The sequence below is a fragment of the Pristis pectinata genome, chromosome 27, assembly GCF_009764475.1.
Source record: "Pristis pectinata isolate sPriPec2 chromosome 27, sPriPec2.1.pri, whole genome shotgun sequence".
Lineage (NCBI taxonomy): Eukaryota > Metazoa > Chordata > Chondrichthyes > Rhinopristiformes > Pristidae > Pristis > Pristis pectinata.
This window is the reverse complement of record NC_067431.1, coordinates 6,234,354-6,258,393: the sequence shown is the minus strand read 5'-3', so window position 1 is coordinate 6,258,393 and position 24,040 is coordinate 6,234,354. Positions and strand designations below refer to the sequence as shown.

The window sequence follows — 24,040 nt, the reverse complement described above, 5'->3', positions numbered from 1 at the left end:
AAGGTTGAATGCATCTGTAAGGCGAGCCTGGTGATTGAGTCTTTGAGGAGGCATTTGAATGCACAATTTTCTGATGTCATCAAAAAGTTAATGACTGGGTCACAGCTTGTGGTTCCCTTTGAGCCCTTACTACTTATACACTGTTTAAAAGTCATGTAACTTGAGATCTGGACAGAGTAGTTTTCACACTATTGGAGACATCCTGATTGAGGGTCCAAACCAGCAACTTGAAAAAAAAATTGCAGATAAAAAAGTTCCATTTAAATCTGTGGAAGTTTGTTTTTGAGGTATGTTCTGCTCCCAAAGGGAGACAATATTCAATGATCCCCCTGTCTCTCCCGCTCCTATCTTTTATGTTCTTATCAAGCAAAGCAGAGAAGGCTCATTAGGTTGATTCCTGAGATGAAGGGGTTGACAGGCTGACCATGTTGTGCCTATACTTATTGGAGTAGAAAAGAATGAGAGGTGATCTCATTGAAACATATGAGGTTCTGAGGAGGATTCACAAGGTGAATGCTGTGAGGATGTTTCCCCTAATGGGTTATCTAGAATTAGGAGGCATAGTTTCCCAATAAGGGGTTGTCCACTACAGAAGGAGCTGAGGAACTTCTTTTCTGAGGCTCATTAGGTTGGAATTCTGCAGTCTAGTTGTTGTAGAGATGGAGACATTGAATATATTCAAGGCATACATTGACACACATATGATCTTCAAGGGAGACAGTATAGGGAGATTGTGGAGAAAATAGTACTGAGGTCATGATTGGATCAACCATGATCTTACTGAATGATGGAGCAGGCTTAGTGGGCCAATTGGCCTATTCCTGCTCCTTTTTCCTTACGTAAACCCAACTGAAGGCCCTGACATTGTAATGTTGTGGCAGGAAGGTCTCTGGATCTGGGGACCTTGGCTTTTTCTGACTCAACACAGCACACTTCTAGTCAAATGGTTGTAGATTCAAGGAGGAAAGAGTGTAGCCCATTAGGCTCATAGTAACCTGATATGAAGGATCTGTAATAATTTGTAATGAGATAATGAATGGATTGTTGCGATGCATGGCAAATGTTGTATTGAATTGCATGACCTCAATTAGATAGCTGAAGGTTCTCCAATTTTCATACCTTTAATGTATATTTTAAATGCAAAGCATTGTCTTGAAACATTTGTTCTTTGTGTGTGCGTATAGGGGTGGAGATGCACCAGCGCTTGTCCAACATTGAAAGGAATTGGCCCTATTACTTTGGTTTTGGATTACCCTTGGCTATTCTCACTGCTCTGCCCTCGTCCTATGTGATCAGGTTTGTGCTGTGCAGAAACTGTCTAGGTAAAACTAGCTGGAAAAAGTAAGAGGTCCTTGGCATAAATAGTGTTACAAAAGTAGCCATGCTTAGGACAAGACAAGATATCTTTATTAGTCACATGTACATCGAAACACACAGTGAAATGCATCTTCGCGGGAGTGTTCTGGGGGCAGCCCACAAGTGTCGCCACACTTCCGGCGCCAACATAACATGCCCATAACTTCCTAACCCATACATCTTTGGAATTTGGGAGGAAACCAGAGCACCCAGAGGAAACGCACGCAGATATGGGGAGAATGTACAACCTCCTTACGGACAGCGGCCGGAATTGAACCCAGGTTGCTGGCACTGTAATAGTGTTACGCTAACCGCTATACTACCGTGCCAGAAACATTACAATTTACCGCTTAGGCTAGGCTAAAGTATTGTATGTAGCTGTGGCTGCGTGTTTTAGGAAGCTTGTCAAAGCCATTGATAGGGCACGTGAGATTTACTAGCAGAGAATGGAGAGTGAGGGTCTTCAGTTATGTGGAGAGGTTGGAGAAATTGGGATTATCTTCCTTAAAGAGGAGAAGGTTATTTGCATATTTTAATAAAATTATTCAAAATCCTAAAGGTCTTCGTAACTATAACTAAAGGTAGAGTAAATGGCAAGTGGATCAATAAACCAAAGAACACTGATTTTAGCTAATTAGCAAAAGCCAGAGTTGAGATGAGAGAAAAATTTATGTAATTAGTAATGTGATCTACAATTCATTACCTGAAAGATTGGTTAATTAAACTTCAACTGTAACTCTCTAAAGAGAAATAAATATGTGAATATTGAAAATTACCAAGCTCTGGGGAACAGAACAGTAACTTAATTGGACGGCAGTTCCAAAGACTAAGCACAGTCAAGGTGGGCTCCTCCTTAAGCTGTAAATTCTGAGATTCTCTTACGTCCCCTTCCAACACCACTGCCAAAAAAAACCCATGACCCCTTGGAAGATCTTGCACCACTTTCACCCCACTTTTTCTTTCTTGAAGTCCCTGAATATATCATTGCTTCCAAGGTCTGTGTCCTTTTCCTCCAAGTTATCTGTTCGAATCTCACCAGGTTTGCCTCCCTGCTGCCTCTGTGTTGTCAGATCCCAAGCCAGTTCAATTTTCTCCAGCCAAACCTGGGTAAAACTGCTGTCCCATTTTTATTCAGCAGCCCCAGCACAAACCCCATCTAGCCACTGGTTATAACTGTCTCCCTGCCCATTGTTTTATCAATCATGAAATCCTTATCTGTGTAAACTTTGTCCTCCCCAGCATACAGACCCATAAACTTCATCACCTTTACACCTGAGCACACCTTCTGTGGAAACTCTCATGACTTTATAACCGTCACATTTGTATTTTCCATTGGTATCCACACTGGTTTTCCATCCTCTGCCACCTGTGAACTTCAGCTCATCCCAGATCATATTCTGGACCACCCATTACCCATGTCCTTATTATCAGCTCCCAGTCCCTCAGCACCTCAGATTTAAAATTCTGCTTTTTGTATTTATGCCTTTGCATGCTCACCCTCCCCTGTATGTGTTAGTTTTCTGCAATTCCCTCTCCAGTTGCTAGTTATAGTAATTGCTGCAGAAACCCTGAACATTAGGGACAGAGTGGAAAGAAATCAAAAAGATACAAGTGGTGATATGACAAAGCGTATGAGAATTGGATGAAGTGTGTTCAGGGAAGAAAAGGAGATGTAAAAATTCAGAGTTACAGAAAGAAAAAAACACTTCTAGGCAGAAGGAATTATATTAGACCAAAGTGGATTTATAGTAGTGTCAGAAAGGTTAAATCTATTGTGTGTGATCAATGAGGCCAAAGGCTGAAACCAGTAATAAAGTGTGGCTGCTAGTCTGCTTCCAATAGAAGTAGTATTCTGCCTAGAGCAGTGTGTTAATATTACCACTTTGTAACAGACAATGTCTCTTTTTATGTTTTACAGTGGCTGTTTGTTCTCCATTCTCTTTCCTCTGTTTATAATAAGTGCAAATGAAGCAAAAGTCCCAGTGAGGTCATTGTGAGTACACTTTGATTCCAATCTCTATCACTCCACTGAAACTGTCCAAGTATTTTTAAGGTTCACTATTAGAGATTGAATTAAGGAGGGAGGTTAAGGATCTTCTGCCGTCCCATAAGTATGACAACAAACCACCTTTCACCAAGCTGGAGTGAGACTGATGCTGTATTGTGACCATCTCCCAGATATTGCTCCTCAACAATGATGTTTCAACTCTCTCTTCAACTCCAGAAGTATTAAGGTGTGACAAGAAAAGTGATGTTACTTCACTTCTGAGTGGAGATTTTGAATTTAGCCTTGCCTGATGACCATCATCACGCACTATTTGTCATAAGGGTACAATGTACATTTTGCGGAGTTCCAACCCATGTCTCTTTGTCCACAGCTTTATGCATTTCCCTCCAACATGTTGGTGGGTAGAGTGACTTGTTTCACGGACGATGCCAGAAGCCTTGGCAATTTGTACTAAAAACACATGCTTGTTATTCTTGTTTCCATTCTCACCTACCCTAATCAAGTATGTTGCCCCAGTGGTCCAGGTTAATGTTAGCCAACCATAGCACTGCACATCCAAGTGCACAGCAAACTCCCCTTCCGTCACTGCCTGGTTGGTCCTTTTATCTTGTCAAAGGGTACATAAGCTGTTTAAAAAGGTGGGAAGAAAATCATAGTTGGGTTTTGAAATGATAAAATAATCTGGAGATTAAGCTTTAATTGCATCCACATGAAGTAAATCACCAATGATTATAACGTGGGAATTTCTTTTGAAGTGGGTAGCAAGAAAAATCATGTTCATTCGCAATGTTAGAAATTTACAGCACGAAGAGACTTGTTCCATGCTGGCAAAAAGCCACTGTTTGGGTTGATCTCACGTTCCAACTCTTGTTCTGTTGGCTTACATTCTTCAAGTGCTCATCTAGGTGTCTTTCTTGTATCATGAAAGTTCCACTGCCCTTTCAGTTAGTTCCGGATTCCATCCTACATCTTGGGTGAAAATATTTTTCTCCATTGTTTCCCTCTAATCCTTCTGTTAATACACTGAATATCTATCCCAAAGTTATTGACCTGCCTGCTGCTCCCCCAATTAGGCTTATAGTCATTTTACACTCAAATCAAATCTTCCCTCAGTCTCCCTTCTTCAATCCCAGACTATCCAGTCTTTCCTGGTAACTAAGAGTATTTAGTCATGGCTTCATCTTCATAAATCTCGAATGCACCCTCCCATGCCATCACATCCTTATGGTTTGGTGATCAAAACTACATGCTTTAGTAACACTATATCCAAGTTCTTGTATTCTATGCCACAATGATAAAAGCAAGTACTTGTCTGCCACCTTGATCACAAGACAAAGGAACAGAAGTAGGCCATTCGGCCCATCAAGTCTGCTCCATGAGCTACACGAAAATCTATTCCTATCTAGCCCCAATTTCCGGCCTTGTCCCCATATCCCTTGATGCCTTGACTAATTAGATCCCTATCAATCTCCTCCTTAAACGCCCCTAATGATCGGGCCTCCACAGCTGTACGTGGCAAAGAATTCCATAATTTCACTACCCTCTGGCTAAAGAAATTTCTCCTCATCTCTGTTTTAAACCAGTACCCTCTAATTCTAAGATTGTGCCCTCTAGTCCTGGACTCACCCACCAGGGGAAACAGCTTAGCCACATCTACTCTGTCCAGTCCTTTCAATATTCTAAATGTTTCTATGAGGTCCCCTCTCATTCTTCTGTACTCCAGTGAGTACAGTCCAAGAGCCGACAAATGCTCATCATATGTAAGCCCTTTCATTCTGGGAATCATCCTTGTAAATCTCCTCTGAACCCTCTCCAACGTCGGTATATCATTCCTAAGATATGGGGCCCAAAACTGCACACAGTATTCCAAATGAGGCCTCACCAGTGCTCCATAGAGCCTCATCAACACTTCCCTACTTTCTACACTATACCTCTCGAAATGAATGCCAACCTAGCATTCACTTTCTTTACTGCCGATCTGACCTGGTGGTTAACTAGGGTATCCTGCACGAGTACCCCCAAGTCCCTTTGTACTTGTGTACTTTGAATTTTCTCCCCATCTAGATAATAATCTGCCCATGTATTTCTTTTTCCAATGTACAATGGCACACTTCTCAACATTGAGTCTCATCTGCCATTTCTTTGCCCATTCTCCTAAACTATCTAAGCCTCACTGCAACCTTCCTGCTTCTTCAATACTCCCTACTCCTCCACCTATCTTGGTGTCGTCTGCAAACTTAGCCACAAAACCATTTACCTCATAATCCAAATCATTAATATACAAGGTAAAAAGAAGCGGCCCCAACACCGACCCCTGCGGAACACCGCTAGGAACCAGTAGCCGACCAGAACAGGATGCCTTTATTCCCACCCTTTGCTTTCTGCCAACCAGCCAATGCTCCACCCATTCCAATATCCTACCTGTAATTCCATGAGCTCTCATCTTATTAATCAGCCTCTCGTGTGGTACCTTGTCAAAGGCCTTTTGAAAGTCTAATTAAACAACATCCACAGCCTCTCCTTTATCCACCCTACCTGTGATTTCCTCAAAAAACTCCAATAGGTTGGTCAGGCAGGATCTTCCCTTCACGAAACCATGCTGGCTTGGACCTATCTTGCCTGGCACCTCTAGGTATTCCATAACCTCATCCTTGAGTATCGATTCCAATATATTTCCCACCACCGATGTCAGACTAATAGGTCTGTAATTTCCTTTATGCTGCCTCCCACCTTTCTTATACAGCGGAACTACATTTGCGACCCTCCAGTCCTCTGGAACCATGCCAGAGTCTATCAATTCCTAGAAAATTATCACCATTGCCTCTGCAATCTCTAAAGCCACCTCCTTCAGAACCCGGGGGTGTACCTCATCCAGTCCGGGAGACTTATCTGTCTTTAGTCCATTTAGCCTCCTTAGCACCTTCTCTCTAGTAATCTTAACTGAACTCAGTTCTATCCCCTGAGATCTCTGACTATCCGGTATATTGCTGATGTCTTCCACAGTGAAGACTGATGCAAAATACTCATTTAGTTCCTCTTCTACCTCTTTATCATCCATTATAATCTCTCCCGCACCGTTTTCGATTGGTCCTATATCAACCTGTGACTCTCCTTTACTCTTCATATATTTAAAAAAAACTTTGTATCCTTTTGAATGTTATCTGCCAACTTCCTTTCATAATTCATCTTTTCTTTACTGATGACCTTCTTAGTTTCTTTCTGTAGGTTTTTAAAAGTTTCCCAGTCTTCTGTTTTCCCACTAATTTTTGCTTCCTTGTATGCCCTCCCTTTTGCTCTTATTTTAGCCTTAACCTCTCATTATCCACATTTGTGCCTTTTTTCCATTCAAAACCTTTTTTCTTGGAATATATCTATCCTGCATTTTCGTATTGTAAAAATTCCATCCATTTCTGCTCTGCTGCCCCTCCAACTAGCTTATTCTTCCAATCAATTTGGGCCAGTTCCTCTCTCATGCCACTGTAATTTCCTTTGGTCCACTGAAATATAGATGCACCTGCTATCAGCTTCTCCATTTCAAATTTGAAACTGAACTCAATCATATTGTGATCGCTAGTTCCTAATGGTTCCTTTACCTTTAGTTCCCTAATCACCTCCGGTTCGTTACACAGCATCCAGTCCGAAACAGCCGGTCCCCTAGTGGGCTCATCAACAAGTTGCTCCATAAAGCCATCTTGTAGACATTCCACAAACGCGCTCTCCTGAGATCCACTACCTTGCTGGCTTTCCCAATCCACTTTCATGTTAAAATCCCCCATAATTATCTTAACGTTGTCCCTCTGACATGCTTTTTCTATTTCTAACTGTAACTTATAGTCCACATCCCAGCTGCTGTTAGGGGGCCTATATATAACTGCTATTATTGTCCTTCTACCATTGCTATTTCTTAGCTCCACCCAAAAGGATTCCACTTCTTCTGACCCAATGTCCGTCCTTTCTATTGATTTCATATCATTACTAACCATCAGGGCCACACCACCCCCTCTGCCTACCTGCCTATCCTTCCTATACACTGTGTACCCCTGGACATACAGTTCCCAATCACATCCATCATTAAGCCATGACTCGGTGATTGCCACAATGTCATATTTTTTAATCTGTAGCTGTGCCACTAGGTCATCCACTTTATTCCTAATACTACGTGCATTTAAATATAGTACATTTAGGCCAGTATCTGCTACCGATTTCATTGTACTTCTGTTGTTCAGCAAATTATCCGGACTTTTCACCTGCCTTTCCTTCTTACCATCTTCACTGCACACTGTCTTAAACTTGTTCCTATATACCTCTTCCTCTATCCTAACATCCTGGTTTCCATCCCCCTGCCAGATTAGTTTAAACCCTCCCCAACAGCTATATTAAATATTCTTGACCTCTTGAGTTACCTGACATATCTTCAGGGATAAATACAGAATGCTGGAAACGCTTAGCAGGTCAGGCAGCATCTGTGGAAAGAGAAAACAGTTAACATTAGAAGGTTCTGTGATAAGAAATGTAGACACAAGAGATTCTGCAGATGCTGGAATCTGGAACAACACACACAAAATGCTGGAGGAACTCAGCAGGTTAGGCATCATGTGGAGGGAAATAAACAGTCGACTGTATATTTCCCTCCACAGATGCTACCTGACCTGTTGAGTTCCTTCAACATTTTGTGTATGATATGAAATGTTAACTGTTTCTTTTCATAGATGCTGCCTGACCTGCTTCGTATTTCTAACATTTTCTGCTTTTATTTTGGATTTCATATTCAATCTCCAATTTTTTTTTCATTTAGTATTTTCGGGTATGTGTGGACATGCATTCCAACAACTGCCGATTCTTCTGCACTTCTTTGTATCTTATTTACTGATTCATAGCGTTGTTTCCCCTTCCCACGTGTATAACCTCATTTCTGTAGATTAATTTCCACATGCCACTGTGCTCACCTGACTAGCCCATTGACACTTCCCTCACTTTCAACCATATTAAGTGTACGGCTGTACATTTGAGTCCAAATCATTGACATGTATCACATAAATCAGGAGGTCTGGTACTGAGCCTTGTGCATCCAGCCTTCCAGACTCCTGCTCTGGTCACATCAGTTACTTCAGAACTGCAGTGACAGCAAGTGCTCTGTGTTGGATCTACAGATGGGCAGGAGGTGCTTGGCAGGACAAGTGGGTGGGTAATACAGGAGGTTGCCGAGGAAGACCCTTGCATGCCTTTCCCCATAGCAGACAGTGAAGAGACCATTCTGTAGTTCAACAATCAGATTTCTCTCCTTGCTTGAAGACAGTAAAACTTGTTACACTTCCCTTTGTCCCGCTGAGCTAATTTTGAATCCAGTTTGCTACAGTCCCTTGGATCCCAATGCTTCTTGCTTTCTTTATCAATCTGCCACATGGAACTTTCTCAAGTACCTTGCTACAACAAACGGACTACCCTAATCAATGTTTGCCATTACCACATTAAAAATTCAGTCAATTTCACCAGTCAAGTATGTACTGACTGCCTGATTAACCTGTGCCTCTCCAAATGTTGATTTATGCTGTCCCTCAGAATTTTTTACCATAACTTGTCCACCATTTTATTAGGCAGCCTGACCTGTAGTTAAGTAAATACTTTTCTCACTTTTTAAGTAACAGTATCACCATTGGCAGTCTTCCAGCACCGTGCTGGTAACTAAAGATGATTGGAAATCGATAGTCAGGGCCTTTGTTATTTCCTAAGAACTTGTGATAACCTAATGATTTATTGACTTTTAAAGATGTAGGCCCCCTTACTGTGACTTCTCTCTCTATGGGGTGGAGGGGGTGGGTGGTAAAGAAACTTGTTTGGGAATGGGGAATTGCAGTTACTCTTTATAAATAAAACTGATTAAAATTGTTTGCTCTTCTCCCCTTCCAGTCATTTTCAGCTGCACCTCTTCTCCTTTGTTATCATGCTCAGCAACAAACTCTTTCACAAGACAGTTCATATTCAAACTGCCATGACAACAACAGGGTCATCTGAGCATCTGCCATCTTCTCATCTGTCCCCTGCCAAACAGAGACCCATGATGCAACAGTAAACTCCAGTTCAGGGCACTTTGCTTCCTGACACTTTGCACAAGGTACACTCAAAGTTTTGCCTCCTATGAAGGCAGGACAGTTTTCCTGGAGGCTTTGAGTAGCCACGTTTCGCTTGCATGTCTAGATGTGGATTGTACCTGGCACTTCCGACTTCCAACCCTGAATCTGTACATAACTTGTCCTCCTGCTATGGAGCTGGCAGGTAAAAGGTTTGAACTTCGATCTGATTTTAATGTGGTAACTTTTATGTGAGAAAGCATTTTATAGAAGATGTACGAGTGAGACAGAATTTGCAGCAAATACTAGCTGACTTGTGCCTAAATGTTACTTTTTTTTTGTACACATTTGTGCCAAGTATGTGACTTACGGAATACAATGCTTTGCTTTATTGTTGTTTTGAGGGAGTTTTGTGAGGGGTGGGGGAAATGAGGAACTGCCTGTGGGATTGTAAAAATGTAACTGTACTTGTGTCAGTATTAGTCTCAGTCCAGATAACCATCAGGGATATCATAATGGAACGGTAACGTGTTCTAGCTCAATATTAAACCAATAATGATTATGGTAAGTGTATTCGTGATCCTATTGAATGAACGAAGCCTGTTTTTTTTTTAGAAATTTGGTTGTTTTGAAGAGGGAGAATGGTGTACTGCAGTGGACTTCACAAAATCTTGCTCCTCAACTGAAAATCTTGCTCCATCTATTCTTAATGTAAGATTATTTCCATGTAGATTGTCTCAAATCTGCTGTTATGGTTAGGATTGATGGTGTTCACACCACTGACTGTTGGATTTATGGCTAAGTCACATACTGACATACACGCTCACTGAGCAAGTAAGTGAAGGTCACTTGCACTAATCTGGGACGAGGAGAAATACCCAAATGTTCCACTACCTGACATGCCTTCTGTAAGCTGTACCAAAGTGGGTTTGTTGCTCTTCTGAACTCTTTGGCAGATTAGATGTTTAATTTAAAGTCCTTATTGCACAACGATCCAAACATTCTTTGAAAGTAACCACACAACATGGGGAACCCATATCTTGCCACAAGTAATGTTCAAGGCAAGTGATCCTGATCACTAGTCAGTCAAGACTTTTTGTAGTAAGTCCATTCCAGCCCCTTCCAACTTACAAAACTAAACTGTTCATGTTAAGAAGTCAAATGAATAAAGTTGGTTAAAGTTGCCACTTTGCTTCGCCAGCATGTTTGTAAATTAGATCTGATATCTTGGAATAGTTGCAACACAGAAGGTAACCACGTGGCCCACCGAGTCTACTCTATGTTGACCAATGTGGTGTTGAAGAAAACCACTTAAGCAAAATGTAGGAATGTTTGGAGACGGAAACATGAAGGGTCAGGTGCCCTCTTCTCCCAGCCTATCCCCCACATGGTAAGATCATGCTTTGTAAACTTTTGAGGTTTGGTTCACTTCTGTGCTTTTTGTCATTTTGCCTTTTTTTCCTGGATTGGTTGCTGTTCAGTGAGCTGTTATATCTCAGTCAGATTTAAAAACCTACAACTGTTGGCCAAGGTATTTCATTATTAATGATTTTCTGGATTTCAAGTTATAGCCAAATATATTAAAAAAATTAAAAGAGCAAAGTACAATTGTAACGAAGAGCCAGTATGAGTTGGCTGTCAAGCCCATAGCATATACATCAGATTTTAATGAATTAGAGTATCTTCATGACTGGCAGGGGAAGGGAAATTTTGAAGTATAACTTTGATTTCCCCAGTGGAGATTGACATTGGTGAGCAAGAGTAGGTGTAGATTGAAAGATCAAAGGTGTATTTGTGGTAATGAAAGCCACCATGTGTAAAGTATGCTCGAGGTTGGTTATGTGGGCAGTTATTGAATGACACAGATACTGGATGACATGAAGTGAAAGAATAGTTACTGTATTAAGTGTGTATGGAGGGCTGTGGGTCGAAGCTAATTAAAGTCACCGTAAAATTAATTTTGGGTTAACTCAGATCCTGACCACACTTATTCCTCACCTCCGATTTCCACATGACCTGATGTTGACAGATTTTTTTGTTAATTTTCTGCTTTTCCCTCATCACCTAAAAAGTGGTGGCTTTTTGCTGAGGGATAGGGGACTACCTAACCCAGCTGGCAAGGTTCAACCAGATCACCATACAGGTATGAACCAGGAAGACCATTTACCCATCCAGAAAGACGCTAAAGGTCCCTGTTCTACAGCTGTTTCAAAATTGTTCCAGAGCGTTCATTTTTACTGTCTTACCCACAAGTCTACTGTGTGAGTTGATCATGTTTATAAAGCAGAATTTCCTGGAACGAGTTCTAAATTTTGCCTTTTACTAGCAGGAATCTATCCTGCCTTTTTACAGTTATTAGTTTAAAATTGTTCCAGTGTCATGTTGCTCAGTTGTCATGTTTGCTTTTGTAAGGTTGCTGCTTGTTAACTCCCCTTGTAGTTGAAAAGCCTGTTTCTCTAGCCTTTCCTCTGAACTTTGCTCTTTGAATGCTTCATATCTCCAATGAACAGAAATCAACATTATAGACTGAGGCAACAAATCCATGGTACTGCAGTGCATAGGATAGCTTTAGCTAATTTCAACCATTTGATAAAAAGATGCTTTTAAACCTGTTCTAACATTGAGATTTAATGCACTTGGTGTTTTAAAACTTATCAAGTAGTTTATGTACCTCTATGATCTACCTTGGCCATTGGCCAAGTTCAGCAGACTCCTGTGGCCTATCCTATGATAATCACAGACATTGGATAAAGGTTACTAACAAACATGGGAATGATGATGATGAGGATTTTCCTTTCCCCTGCTCCGAGATTGGATCCAGGTATACCACAACCAATTTTAGCAATAGTGTGTGTACTATGGAAGGAGAAACCAATGTGTGGAAGAGATTTGTTATTTTACCCAACTGAGATTCTATTGCAGAGCCTGTTCTCAAATGAGGTGTGTCAGAACAGTAATATGAAGACCAATATGTCTAGTTAGCTCAGTAACAATGTTAGTACATAATTCTGTGAAGAAAGGTTTTGAATAGGGTAAACCCCATTGCATCAGAGGGAAAATCATAACCAACGTCATTGTGTTTTAGTCGTTTTTGCGCTTTGTTTTTGATCGATGTTGTTCACCAAGCTGATCACTGAAAGTAGTTATCACCAAGTTTTCTTAATCTTGAATATGTAGAATAAAAAAAATTAAAGGGCGTTCTCTGTCTCTCTGGTGCGGACTGCGGCAAACAGCCAGGTTCGTATAAAGACGGGCTCTCAAGTTTGCATCATTTGTTGTAAAGTTAATCTTTTTTTCTCTCGTATTTTCCCTTTTTTGTGTCCATCACTTTCCCACGTTGAATGCTTTTCCACAGCTGACACTGTGGGACTTCTCTATAAATCCCTTAATTACATTTTATGGCACGATTCCCTCCAGAGGTTTATATGTAAGCCACTTAAATCCCTCATTTAGATTCCAGCCTGTAACTTAAATATATTCATCACTATTATTCAATATTTAATGAACAAATTAGCTGATCCAAAAAAGACTGTCCTGGTGTGATTTGTGTATCTTTAATTAACGGCAGCTCTCCAAGCAAAGTAAGTTTGGTTTTGGTTCATAACTCTGAATTGCATGTGACCTTTATTTACAGAGACTATCTGTACTCACCCAGGCATTAATTTATGGGTTGCTTTAATGCTGCAAAACTTCTGCCTGCTCCAGGTTATTTGCATATTAACTGGAAAAGGTCCTTGAAGCTCCATATAGTCAGCAAATACTCTTGAAGATGTGTGCAGACAGAAGTTAGCAAATCCCATTTGTCAAGTTTTACAAGTTGTTGCATCTCACTCCTTGCAATAGAGACCCATAAAGCAGGTTGTATCTATGTTCTTGCCAGGGCCACTGCCAAATGAAGTCAGATCTCATACCATTTAAACTCTGTGTTGGACCTTCAATACCAATAGTGTGCCAGTAAAATAGTTAGCCAGTGAAATTAAATTTTGAAACAGTATGATGAGAAACTAGCAAACTGAGCAGTCAGCAAGGTCTCAGGCCAAAGTAGATTATGGTTCAAGTAAACACTAATAATCATTTCAGGAAGCTCTGGAACTGAACGCAAAAAAAAACCTGTAGATGCTGGAAATCTGAAAAAAAACAGAAAATACTAAAAAACCACTCAGATCAGGCAGTATCTGAGGAAAGAAACATTTGACGTTCAGGCTGAAGACCCTTTGTTAGAACCGGAAAAATGATAATTTTGTTGCAATGAAGATGGTGGGGGGTGGTGTATCTGTGATAGGGTGAGGTCAGGGTTACTGTCGGGCTGAGCTGTAGGAGTCCTCTGCTCATGGGTTAAAGGAGGCAGTTAGAGGGCGATAATATAAAGAAACACATTGTTGCTTAGCAGGTCAGACTGGACTCATGGGGGGAGAGAAAGTAATTGGTTCAATGTTGCCTCCATTCTCCAGTTCTGATGTGGGATCTTTGACCAGAACCATCTACCTAAAACGTAGGAGTGTTCCATTGGAGCCCTGCTGGCTCTAATCTCATCAGCTGACCAAAGAGGAAGGGCTCACTGGAACTTTAAAGACTGAAAATGAAGTCCACCCTCATTAGATACAGTTTTAACTGATTACAGGAGAAAAGACTTCTTGGAATGCCATTGGTCTTCATTCCACCCCCCCGTCCATTATTTGCTCCAAGTTGCCTTGAGTGAGTGAAGTTGCTGGCATTTGTCAATTGACCATGCTGGAGATTTCTTTACTGCAAAGAATTCGTCTGTGGGAGTTGTAACAGCATTCACTTAAATTGACTGTGTAGTGATCACATCTTTTGTCTGCTGAAGAAAAGCATTGGTGAACGTTCCTTTTGCATTGGGTTGCTTCTAGGCTGTTGCAACTGCCTCATAGCATAACTGTTTGACGCAATTAATTGCACATAACTTGTATTCTTGTTTGTATTATATCTTGTGTGATTTGTCATGCAATTGAAACACCATCTCTGATTGTGAATTGTTAAGCTGTGAGGTTCTGGTAATTGATGGGTTATTGTGCTACCCTTGTATATCTGTTGTTAAAATGTATATTTTAACTTTCATCCTTGAAGCTATTTGCAGGAGACATGGAAAAGGTTCAAGCAGATGCTGTAAGTTCAGATTCCTTCATCCCACAACCCCTGGGCACTGCTATCTGATGCACCTATTTCTATTTCTGTTTGTTTGCAATACAGTTTGCAGCTATCAGATGAAACTGTTGCTGCACTGATCGATGAAAGCTTTCAGCAGCTAAATTACTGAGGGCTAGACAAAGCTAATATGGTTTTTTTTAAACCCAGTCCCACCCTCCTGAGGGGTCAAGTCAGTCAAGGGTATTGTTACACCGTTGCCGGTTCTAAGTGACACATTTAATGCTGTGTATCAGCAGGGTGCAGAGGGGTGGGGTCAGGCATCACCTCATCCCAACGTCCACCACCTGCAGCAGGGATCACTGTTACCCTGGCTCAGTGCAGGTCTGGCTGTTGGTTCTGCTACCCCTAGTTACTTGGCTTTAACAATGTCAACTGAGTGATTATTCAGAGATGGGATGCATCCTCAATGGTAAAGTAAAACCTCTCTCACAACAAACCAAAAATGGGATGTGAAATATGTGGTTACAGGTGTGCTGAAGGACTGAGTCCTAATGTTTTCTTGGCAAGCTGCTTGTACTCCTTTATATGAAGGACAATATTAAACTTTATTTCTAATGTACATTTTCAAACTTCATAAAGCATGTTGCTTTCAAGCTACAGGAAGCTTGAGCTGGTCAACTTTTTTAAAAAAAAGAGCAAGTCTTAATGTGCTATGTTTTGTGAACTTGTACAAGGTTAAAAGTTGTTTTACATTGTATGCTTTTGTAATGAGGATAAGTCCTCGGTCCCTGTCAGACTGAGGATTTTCACAAGACAGTTTAGTTTACTTGTCAGTGTACGTACCACTGAACGTGGAAATAAAGGCACTTGTACCAGTTAGAATCTCAAATTTCTGAATGAGAAGCTGAAGAATGAGAATGTGCAATTCAGTTTTGGAAGAAGACCTGCAAAAAAAATATAACCACACTCAGTTGTAAATAGCACCAGCCAAGTTAGGGAAAAAGTGCTTCAATAACTCTCACAGGGCACTCAGTTCATCACCTTAGTTATGCCAGAGGTTCTGGGGCCAATCCATGATCAGCAGTGCACAACCTTTCCTAAACTGTTGCAGAATGATTTTTCACAGTACAGGGAAATATTATGAAATCATTGTACATCAAAATACGTTATTAAAATGCATGTATTCACACTGATTTAATCCAAGAAAAGATGAAGGTAACAATTTCAAACCATAACCATTGACCAGAAAACATTATGGTGAAAATGGGAAATTGTTGGAATTTTGCCGATCTATCAAATGCAAGGGATTGCCCAATTTTACAATGAATCCGTTTCACTGCAGAATTCCAGCACATGAATCATTTCTGTAATACTGTAATATATCTGCTGATCTCCCGTGCCCACATACATTATGTGAAAGAAGAAAAAAACTTTGAGTGGTATTGGCAGGTTGGGGGGGGGGGGGGTGATTAATAAAGTGACAAAGGTAGTAGGACTAGTAGAACATAATTAAGGGTAAATAACATTAAAGTTGTATTATCATCACACAAGATTCAGTTTCATACTCAATATGCCATGTGCAACCAACAAGACTTTTAAGTAAGTTTAAACAGGCTGACTTGAAAAGAATACAGGAATTTTTCATACTGATGCACAAAATCTTTATACTAAGCCAAGGAAATAAATAGTCTAATCAGGCCACACAATGACAGATTTGTATACATCAGCTCCTTTTGGTCTGGCATTCAAATGACTTACAAATACAGAGAGGAGTAACATGCAGTGAAAATTACGAACCGCAGATGCTGGAAATCTAAAACGTGAACAGAAAATGCTGGAAATACTCAGCAGGTCAGGCTGCATCTGTAGGAAGAGAAACAGAAGTGTCTTTGACCCGAAACATTAACTCTATGTCTCTTCGTACAGATGCAGCATGACCTGCTGAGTGTTTCCAGCATTTTCTGCCTTTATTTGAGAAGTAACGCCAAGTCTGGATTCATCCCTGAAAAATCTTTGGAAATGATACACATAATCATTGCTGGAGTAAAATCTATCCACTAGTTTTTCAAAATGTTGATAAAACCAGCATATTTTCCACCAAAAAACCTTTGCTTGATCATTTTCAACTCTGAGGGGTCAATAGACTAATTCTCTTGCACAGGTCTGAGAAGTAACAATTGCAAGATAAAAATGGTAAATTGAAAAGTAGGAGTGGTTGTAGCAATCAAATTGTCATGGGTATGATATCTGTATTATAAAAGAGAGCATCTAGGACAGTTTAGCAGTTTGCAAGGGAAATACAAACTGATGGCCAGACAGAGTTCTTTTAAAAATCATCTAAAGCTATCTGTATATGAATGATAATTAAAATTAGAGGGAACAGTAGATCAATATATAGTATTAAAGGTACATTGAGTTGTACTACCATGTGTGCCATGACCAGCTTTACTCTTCCTGGAAGAGTACAGATCCAATTCAGGAAGTACGGTATGGCCATCAACTCCAATTCTTAAGTCTGATGCATTTAGACAAGATTATGCCAAATGATGTAATTGGTCATGGTAAGTAAAGTTTCATCTGAACCAAGTGTTATGTCAAGTACCAGAAATCCTACTGTATTGTGCGGAAGGTTGGATCTTGGATTACTGGACACAATCTGGCCAAACCAAAATAAGTTTAGGACTTTCCGGGTGGGGTTAGGCTCCAGGCACAGGAAGCACAAGGGGGGGAAGTTCATTTCAGAAATGTATTTGATGAAAATTAGAGCAAAACCCGGGAACTGGAAACATTTGAAAACCATAAAATTGGGTTTGGGAACACTGGGGCCAGTCCTAGGCAATGCGCAATCTGGAGCTCTGTGGCTGGAGGGTGAGCAGGGTGGGGAGATGGTGAGAAAAGTCCTGGAGATCGGTCTGGGCCCACAAGAATATGGTGGAATCTATATCACTGGGGCTAAAAGTAGTTATAGAATGACGAGTTCCTGGAATATTGGGGGATAAAACCCTGTGAAGTGGAATTAGAGATGACCACCTGTTTTCTGACCAATAGATGTCACTGCTCCCACTTTCCTCTTCACTAGTTAGCCTTCCCAACCTTCAGAGAGAAATGCGTGAACTTTTTGTGTAATAATACACACCATTTCTACCTCTTTCCCTATTACTTGTCTGCTTCCATCTAAAAGCATAGACTTTATTAAACATAAATTTCTCCAATCAAAAAAATTACCCTATAAAACACTCATAGCTCAAAGTATATTTTCCTCAAATCCCAAAACTGATTCAAGAAAAAGCCCTTTTTTTTTAAAAAAAGCTGAATTTTCAATAAAATGAAAAAGGCAGTGGATTGCTTTGATCTAGCTTACAAGATCAGTTCTTTCTAGGCCATCAAATAGATCACAGTACAAATAAGGAAATTAATGGTGCATGCAACAGGGGAAATACCGTAATCATGAGAGACTGGGTAAATCAATTTATAACTAACAATGTAAGGAATGAATGCATGAAATGTGTACAGGGTGAATTGTTAGATCAGTAATGTTGAGCAACTGACGTACCAACAGGCTATTTTAGATCTGTGCAATAATCTTGTTATTAAAAGAGTCCCTAGGAATGAGCAACTTTTATGATAAAATTTATATTGTTTGAAACTGATATAGATAAATATGAAACCATAAGTTTTTGATCTAAACAAAGGAAATTGTGAGGGTATAAGGGCAGGTTGGCTGTGTTACACTGGGAAGTTACACTTAAAGGTATAACAGCAGACAGATAATGGCCAGCATTTGGAAAAATTCTACATGATTTGTAATAAATGTGCATTCCTTTAAAACTAAAACTTAAAAAGTGTCTGCAGTGGATTACAGGAGAAACAGTGTTGAGGCTCAAAGTTGCCAGAAAAAAACAGCCAGTCTGGGGCCTGGGAGAATTTTACATTTCAGCAAAGATTGATCAAGAAATTGATAAAGAGAGTGAAAATAGAACATGTGAAACAAAATCAAACTGTGAGAGGGTATGTAAAAAGGAAAAGAGTAGCAAGAGTGATTATGGCTTCCTTACAGAGAGCAATGGGAGAATTTACCAAGGAGAATAAGCAGAGAATTAAACAGATACTTTAGACCATAAGGTAAAGGAGCAGAAATAGGCCATTCAGCCCATCGAGTCTACTCTGCCATTTGATCATGACTGATTTTTTTTTTTCTCAACCCCATTCTCCCACCTTTTCCCTGTAACCCTTAACCCCCTTACCAATCAAGAACCTATCAATCTCTGCCTTAAATACACACAACAACTTGGCCTCCACAGCCGTCTGTGGCAACAAATTCCACAGATTCACCACCCTATAGCTAAAGAAATTCCTCTTCATCTCAGTTCTAAAGGCACGTCCCTTTATTCTGAGTCAGTGCCTTCAGATTCTAGACTCCCCTACTAATGGAAGCATCCTCTCCATGTCCACTCTATCCAGGCCTTTCAGTATCCGGTAGGTTTCAATGAGATCCCCCCTCATCCTTATGAACACCATCAAAAACGCCCAGAGACATCAAATGCTCCTCATACATTAAGCCATTCCTTCCCGGGATCATTCTTGTGAACCTTTTTTGGCCCACCAAGTTCCTGCTGACCATCAAGTAGCCACCTATACTGTACCCCAGTGTTATATAGTGACAGACACCAATACTGTACCCAAATGTTACACAGTGACAGACCCGTCCCTACCAGTACTGTACCCCAGTGTTACACAGTGACAGACCCGTCCCTACCAGTACTGTACCCCAGTGTTACACAGTGACAGCCCTGTCCCCACCAGTACTGTACCCCAGTGTTACACAGTGACAGCCCTGTCCCCACCAGTACTGTACCCCAGTGTTACACAGTGACAGATCCGTCCCCACCAGTACTGTACCCCAGTGTTACACAGTGACAGATCAATCCCCACCAGTACTGTACCCCAGTGTTACACAGTGATAGCCCTGTCCCCACCAGTACTGTACCCGTGTTACACAGTGACAGATCAATCCCCACCAGTACTGTACCCCAGTGTTACACAGTGACAGCCCTGTCCCCACCAGTACTGTACCCCAGTGTTACACAGTGACAGATCAATCCCCACCAGTACTGTACCCCAGTGTTACACAGTGACAGCCCTGTCCCCACCAGTACTGTACCCCAGTGTTACACAGTGACAGACCTGTGCCACCACTGCACCCAATTGTTACAACTACAGACCTATCTCCCCAGTACTGTACCCATTATACTGTAACAGATCTGTTAGAGATGGATCTGGATATAGGTCTGTACAGGCCAGGGGGTTCAGACCAGACCCGAACCTGTACATGGGTACCTCATCCCTGCTTCCGTGGTCCCAGGTTCAATGTCAGGTTGGGCCCCAGGGACTCGAGCATGCAGAAATTGAGATAGTCAACATCTGGTTTGTAACTGTATTCATGGCACACCTCCTAAATCCCCATGCAGCAGCAGAAGCTTTTAAGGAATTGGGCCTTTCCTGGGGATCCTCAGATGTGTGGATAACCCCATGGTTGAGGCAACTGAAGGCAGAGGGGTGCCACACAGGTCTGTGGGGTTGGCATTGCAGACAGGCCAAACTGACCCCTCCTTCAGGCCAGATGTTGTGCCCCACAGTCCAAAAATAAGTTGTCTTCCAAAGATGATAAGTGGTGAGAAATGATTATGTCTGTCTGTGTACCCAACTCCTGTTTGCATTGGAAAGTGTCTGATACTGTTCTAGTTATAAAAGTGCAGAGACATCGCGTGTCAGTCAGGTCTTTACGTAAAGCCACCAGCGGCATGAACATAGATCATAGAACATGACAGCACAGTACAGGCCCTTTGGCCCACAATGCTGTGCCTACATTTTGTCCTGCTCTGAGATCTATCTAACCCTTCCTTCCCACGTAGCCCCCTGTTTTTATATCATTCATGTGTCTGTCTAAGAGTCTCTTAAATGTCCCTAATGTATCTGTCCCCACAACCTCTGTCGGCAGTGCGTTCCACGCACCCACCACTCTGTGTTTAAAAAAAAATTACCCCAACATCTCCCTTGTACCTTCCTCCAGTCACCTTAAAATTATGACCCCTCGTGTTAGCCATTGTCGCCCTGGGAAAATGTCTCTGACTGTCCACTTGATCTATGCCTCTTATCATCTTGTACACCTCTATCAAGTCACTTCTCATCATCCTCCTCTCCAAAGAGAAAAGCCCTAGCTTGCTCAACCTATCCTCATAAGACATACTCTCCAATCCAGGCAACATCCTGGTAAATCTCCTCTGCACTCTTCTAAAGCTTCCACATCCTTTCTATAATGAGGCGACCAGAACTGAACACAATACTCCCAAGTGTGGTCTGACCAGAGTTCTATAGAGCTGCAACATCACCTCGCGGCTCTTGAACCCTGCCTAATGAAGGCCAACACTCCATACACTTTCTTAACAACCCTATCGACCTGTGTGGCAACCTTGAGAGATCTATAGACGTGGACCCCAAGATCCCTCCGTTCCTCCACACTGCTAAGAGTAGTGCTAATCTCACTGCTATGAGATTTTTGAAACCCTCTAATCTGCAGAAGCATTACTCACTTTTCTCCAAGTTTGCCAACTCTCAAACTTATGTCCAATTTTCCTGCATCTCTTTGTTTGAATCTCTCCAATCAGGTTTCTTTTCCTATCTCACCACTAGAACAGCCCGAGCCAAGTCGTACAAACATACCAATTAGGTGTAGTTTGCCCCTTTGCCCCTCCAGCCAGTTAGTAGGACCATGGCCGATCTGATTGCAACTTCGGCTCTGCAAACCCATCTACCCCCTCGTGACCATTCATTCCTTTGTTTATCAAGAGTCTATCTACTTTTGTCTAAAAATATTCAAAGACTCTCCTTCATTCGACTTTGCTGATGAGTGTCACATGTTAGCATGTTCCTGGGAGACTTTATGTACTTTTTCTGTCCACGGCTATCTGTTTCTTTCCAGTGTAACGCAGGTCACAGTCTAACTTATACCTTCTGCAAGCTTTAAGCAGAACTCTGTTCCAACACGTTCCTTGTAGTTATCATTAATTTTAATTTAATTGACCATCACACTTTGCTTCCTGATCATGTTAACAGAATTAATATACATGTTATATTTGCTTTACAATCTTTATCTTGACATTAACAATCTTTGCAACATTATTCCATTGGACCAACAGCAATGCCAAGGTACAGCAGGAATTTCTGCAGCTAGAACATATTATTCATTTAAACCCCCTTTAACAATGACACTGTTTTCCTCCAAAACATTCTGCTCTTCCCCAGCTCGGCAGCCTTACTTTTGCTTGGTTACGCTCTTACCCAGTCAGAGTTGGACCATCTCCAGGAACAGGGGAGACACCAGAGACTGCAGATGCTGGAATCTGGAGCAACAAACTATCTGCTGGAGGATCTCAGTGGGTTGATCAGTGTCTGTGGGGGGGGGGGGGGGGGGGGAGGGAAGGAATTGTCGACGTTTCGGGTGGAAACCCTGTGTCAGGACTGAGAGTGGGAGAGGTGAGATGGCCGGTATAAAGAGGAGAAGGGGGAGTGGTGAGACACGAGTCCAAAGTGATTGGTGGACTGAGGAGGGGTGAAAGATGATGGGCAGATTTTGCCAGGTCGGGGAGGGGAGCAGGGGTGGAGTTGGGAGACGGTGGCAGGTGAACGATAGATGGAGGCAGACAGAGAAAACTAAACTGAGAGGGAGATGGAGCAAGGTGGGGGGAGGGGACGGTGAAGGTTGGAGACAGCTGCTGGAGGGAGAGAAGCAGGAACAGAAAGCGCCACCAGTTCTGGACCCTGGTAAGGAGTTGATCTCATCTCTATTAGGGGAGATGTGAATGGCAGATAGAACCAGAACTAGATAGGGGAGGGAGCCTGTGGGTGAACCGTGTGTGGAATGGGTTGCAACAGTTTCCTTTTTGGTGCCTGTTTTCTCCAGTGATCCATCCTCAGCCTCTTCCAAAGTCCTTTGGCAACATGCCCATACAGCCATATCACTAACCTCCGCCAACCCTACCGAATCCTCCACTTCTGTCGTCGTAAATTAGCATTCCCAAGGTTTACACCATCTTGTGCTAAAAATCACGAGGAGCTTTTTCCAAAATTTTGATCGATGACGGGGGATTGCTTCAGTCATAGACAAATGATCTGCTTCTGGAACACGCACCAAGGTCTGCAGTCCTAAAAGGACGGCAAAGCCAACAGCACTAGGACACCAGCCTCACTTTATGTGGTATTGACACTCATCTTCATGGTACTGGAACTGTGAAAATTTGTGTTAATTGTATTGGAATAGTTTATACTTGGCTCGATAAGAATTACATTCATTTCTGCCCTCTGCCTCATTTCTTTACAAACAATTACACCTTTGGCTCCAGGCAAACGTGCACCGAATCCCAGTCTGCATCATTCTCAACTTGCATTTCTGCATTCCTTTCGGAGGTAACTGTCAAGATGCTTCAGAAGGCACCTCTTGTCAAATGGGAAAAGGATGGACTGGAATTAGAGCTACTGTCAAAGACAAAGTCACTTGGTGATTGAAAGGTGGGGAACAAGGCAATGGTGCTGAGAGGAAGGTCATTATGCCGGAAAGTTTGTGACCACAATAGAAACAAGTAGATTTATGTTGTATGGTGGACAAAGATGCATTGCCGGACAAGATTACAGAGACATAATGCCTCTGTAAAATTAATTAATTGAACCAAGGTAAAATTTGGTACATTTAAGGTGTTACATTTACCTGGATTGTTAACATTTTGGATGAACTGTAGATTGTTGACAGTAAAAAATATTGTAGATAGTTTGAGTAAGGTGCCATGTATTCAGTGGATTTTGAAACTCAAATCAGAATGTATGCAGTTGTACAGGAGATATGAACTGCTCAAAGCCTGTGTTTATTTATTAAAGGTTCTTCACAAACTGTCTCTGGAACTTTGTAATCCAGAGAGCAGAGTCATATAACACAATCCTTATAAATGGATGACAGCCTTAAAGAAATTGGTAATTGGTTTATTATTGTCACATGTACAGATATACGGTGAAAAGCTTTGCTTGCATGCCATCCAGACAGATCATTTCCATACACAAGTACATTGAGATGGTAATGAAGGAAAAACAGTAACAGAATGCAGAATATAGTGTTACAGTTACAGAAAGTGCAATGCATGCAGTCAAATAAGGTGCAAAGGCCATGATGAGGCAGATAGAGAGATCAGGTGTTTTTTATTGTACAAGAGTTCCGCCGTTCAAGAGTCTTATAACGGGGATAACCAGGCTGTCCTTGAGCCTGGTGGTATGTGTTCTCAAGCTTTTGTATCTTCTGTTTGATGGGAGGGGGGAAGAAGAGACAATGTCCAGGTGGGTGGGGTCTTTGATTATGTTAGCTGTTTTTTCGAGGCAGCGAGAAGTATAGACAGAGTCCATGGAGGGGAGACTGGTTTCCGTGATGTGCTGAGCTGTGTTCACAAAACTCTGCAGT

The 24,040-nt window shown here is 41.6% G+C and overlaps 1 protein-coding gene across 5 annotated transcripts in view; it reads left to right on the top strand.

The window, feature by feature from the left end:
- Nucleotides 1–15,402, top strand: part of ei24 (EI24 autophagy associated transmembrane protein) — a 36,836-nt gene extending 21,434 nt beyond the window's left edge. For 2 of the 5 annotated variants that reach the window (XM_052039930.1, XM_052039931.1), the window contains 3 exons: nt 1,185–1,296; nt 3,275–3,349; nt 9,272–15,402. In XM_052039930.1, the coding sequence (XP_051895890.1) occupies nt 1,185–1,296; nt 3,275–3,349; nt 9,272–9,434 (350 nt within the window). In that variant the 3' untranslated portion in view covers nt 9,435–15,402. The remainder of the gene's footprint in view (nt 1–1,184; nt 1,297–3,274; nt 3,350–9,271) is intronic. The other 3 variants (XR_007958289.1, XR_007958288.1, XM_052039933.1) reach the window with 3 other exon arrangements.
- The last annotated feature ends 8,638 nt before the right edge of the window (nt 15,403–24,040 follow it).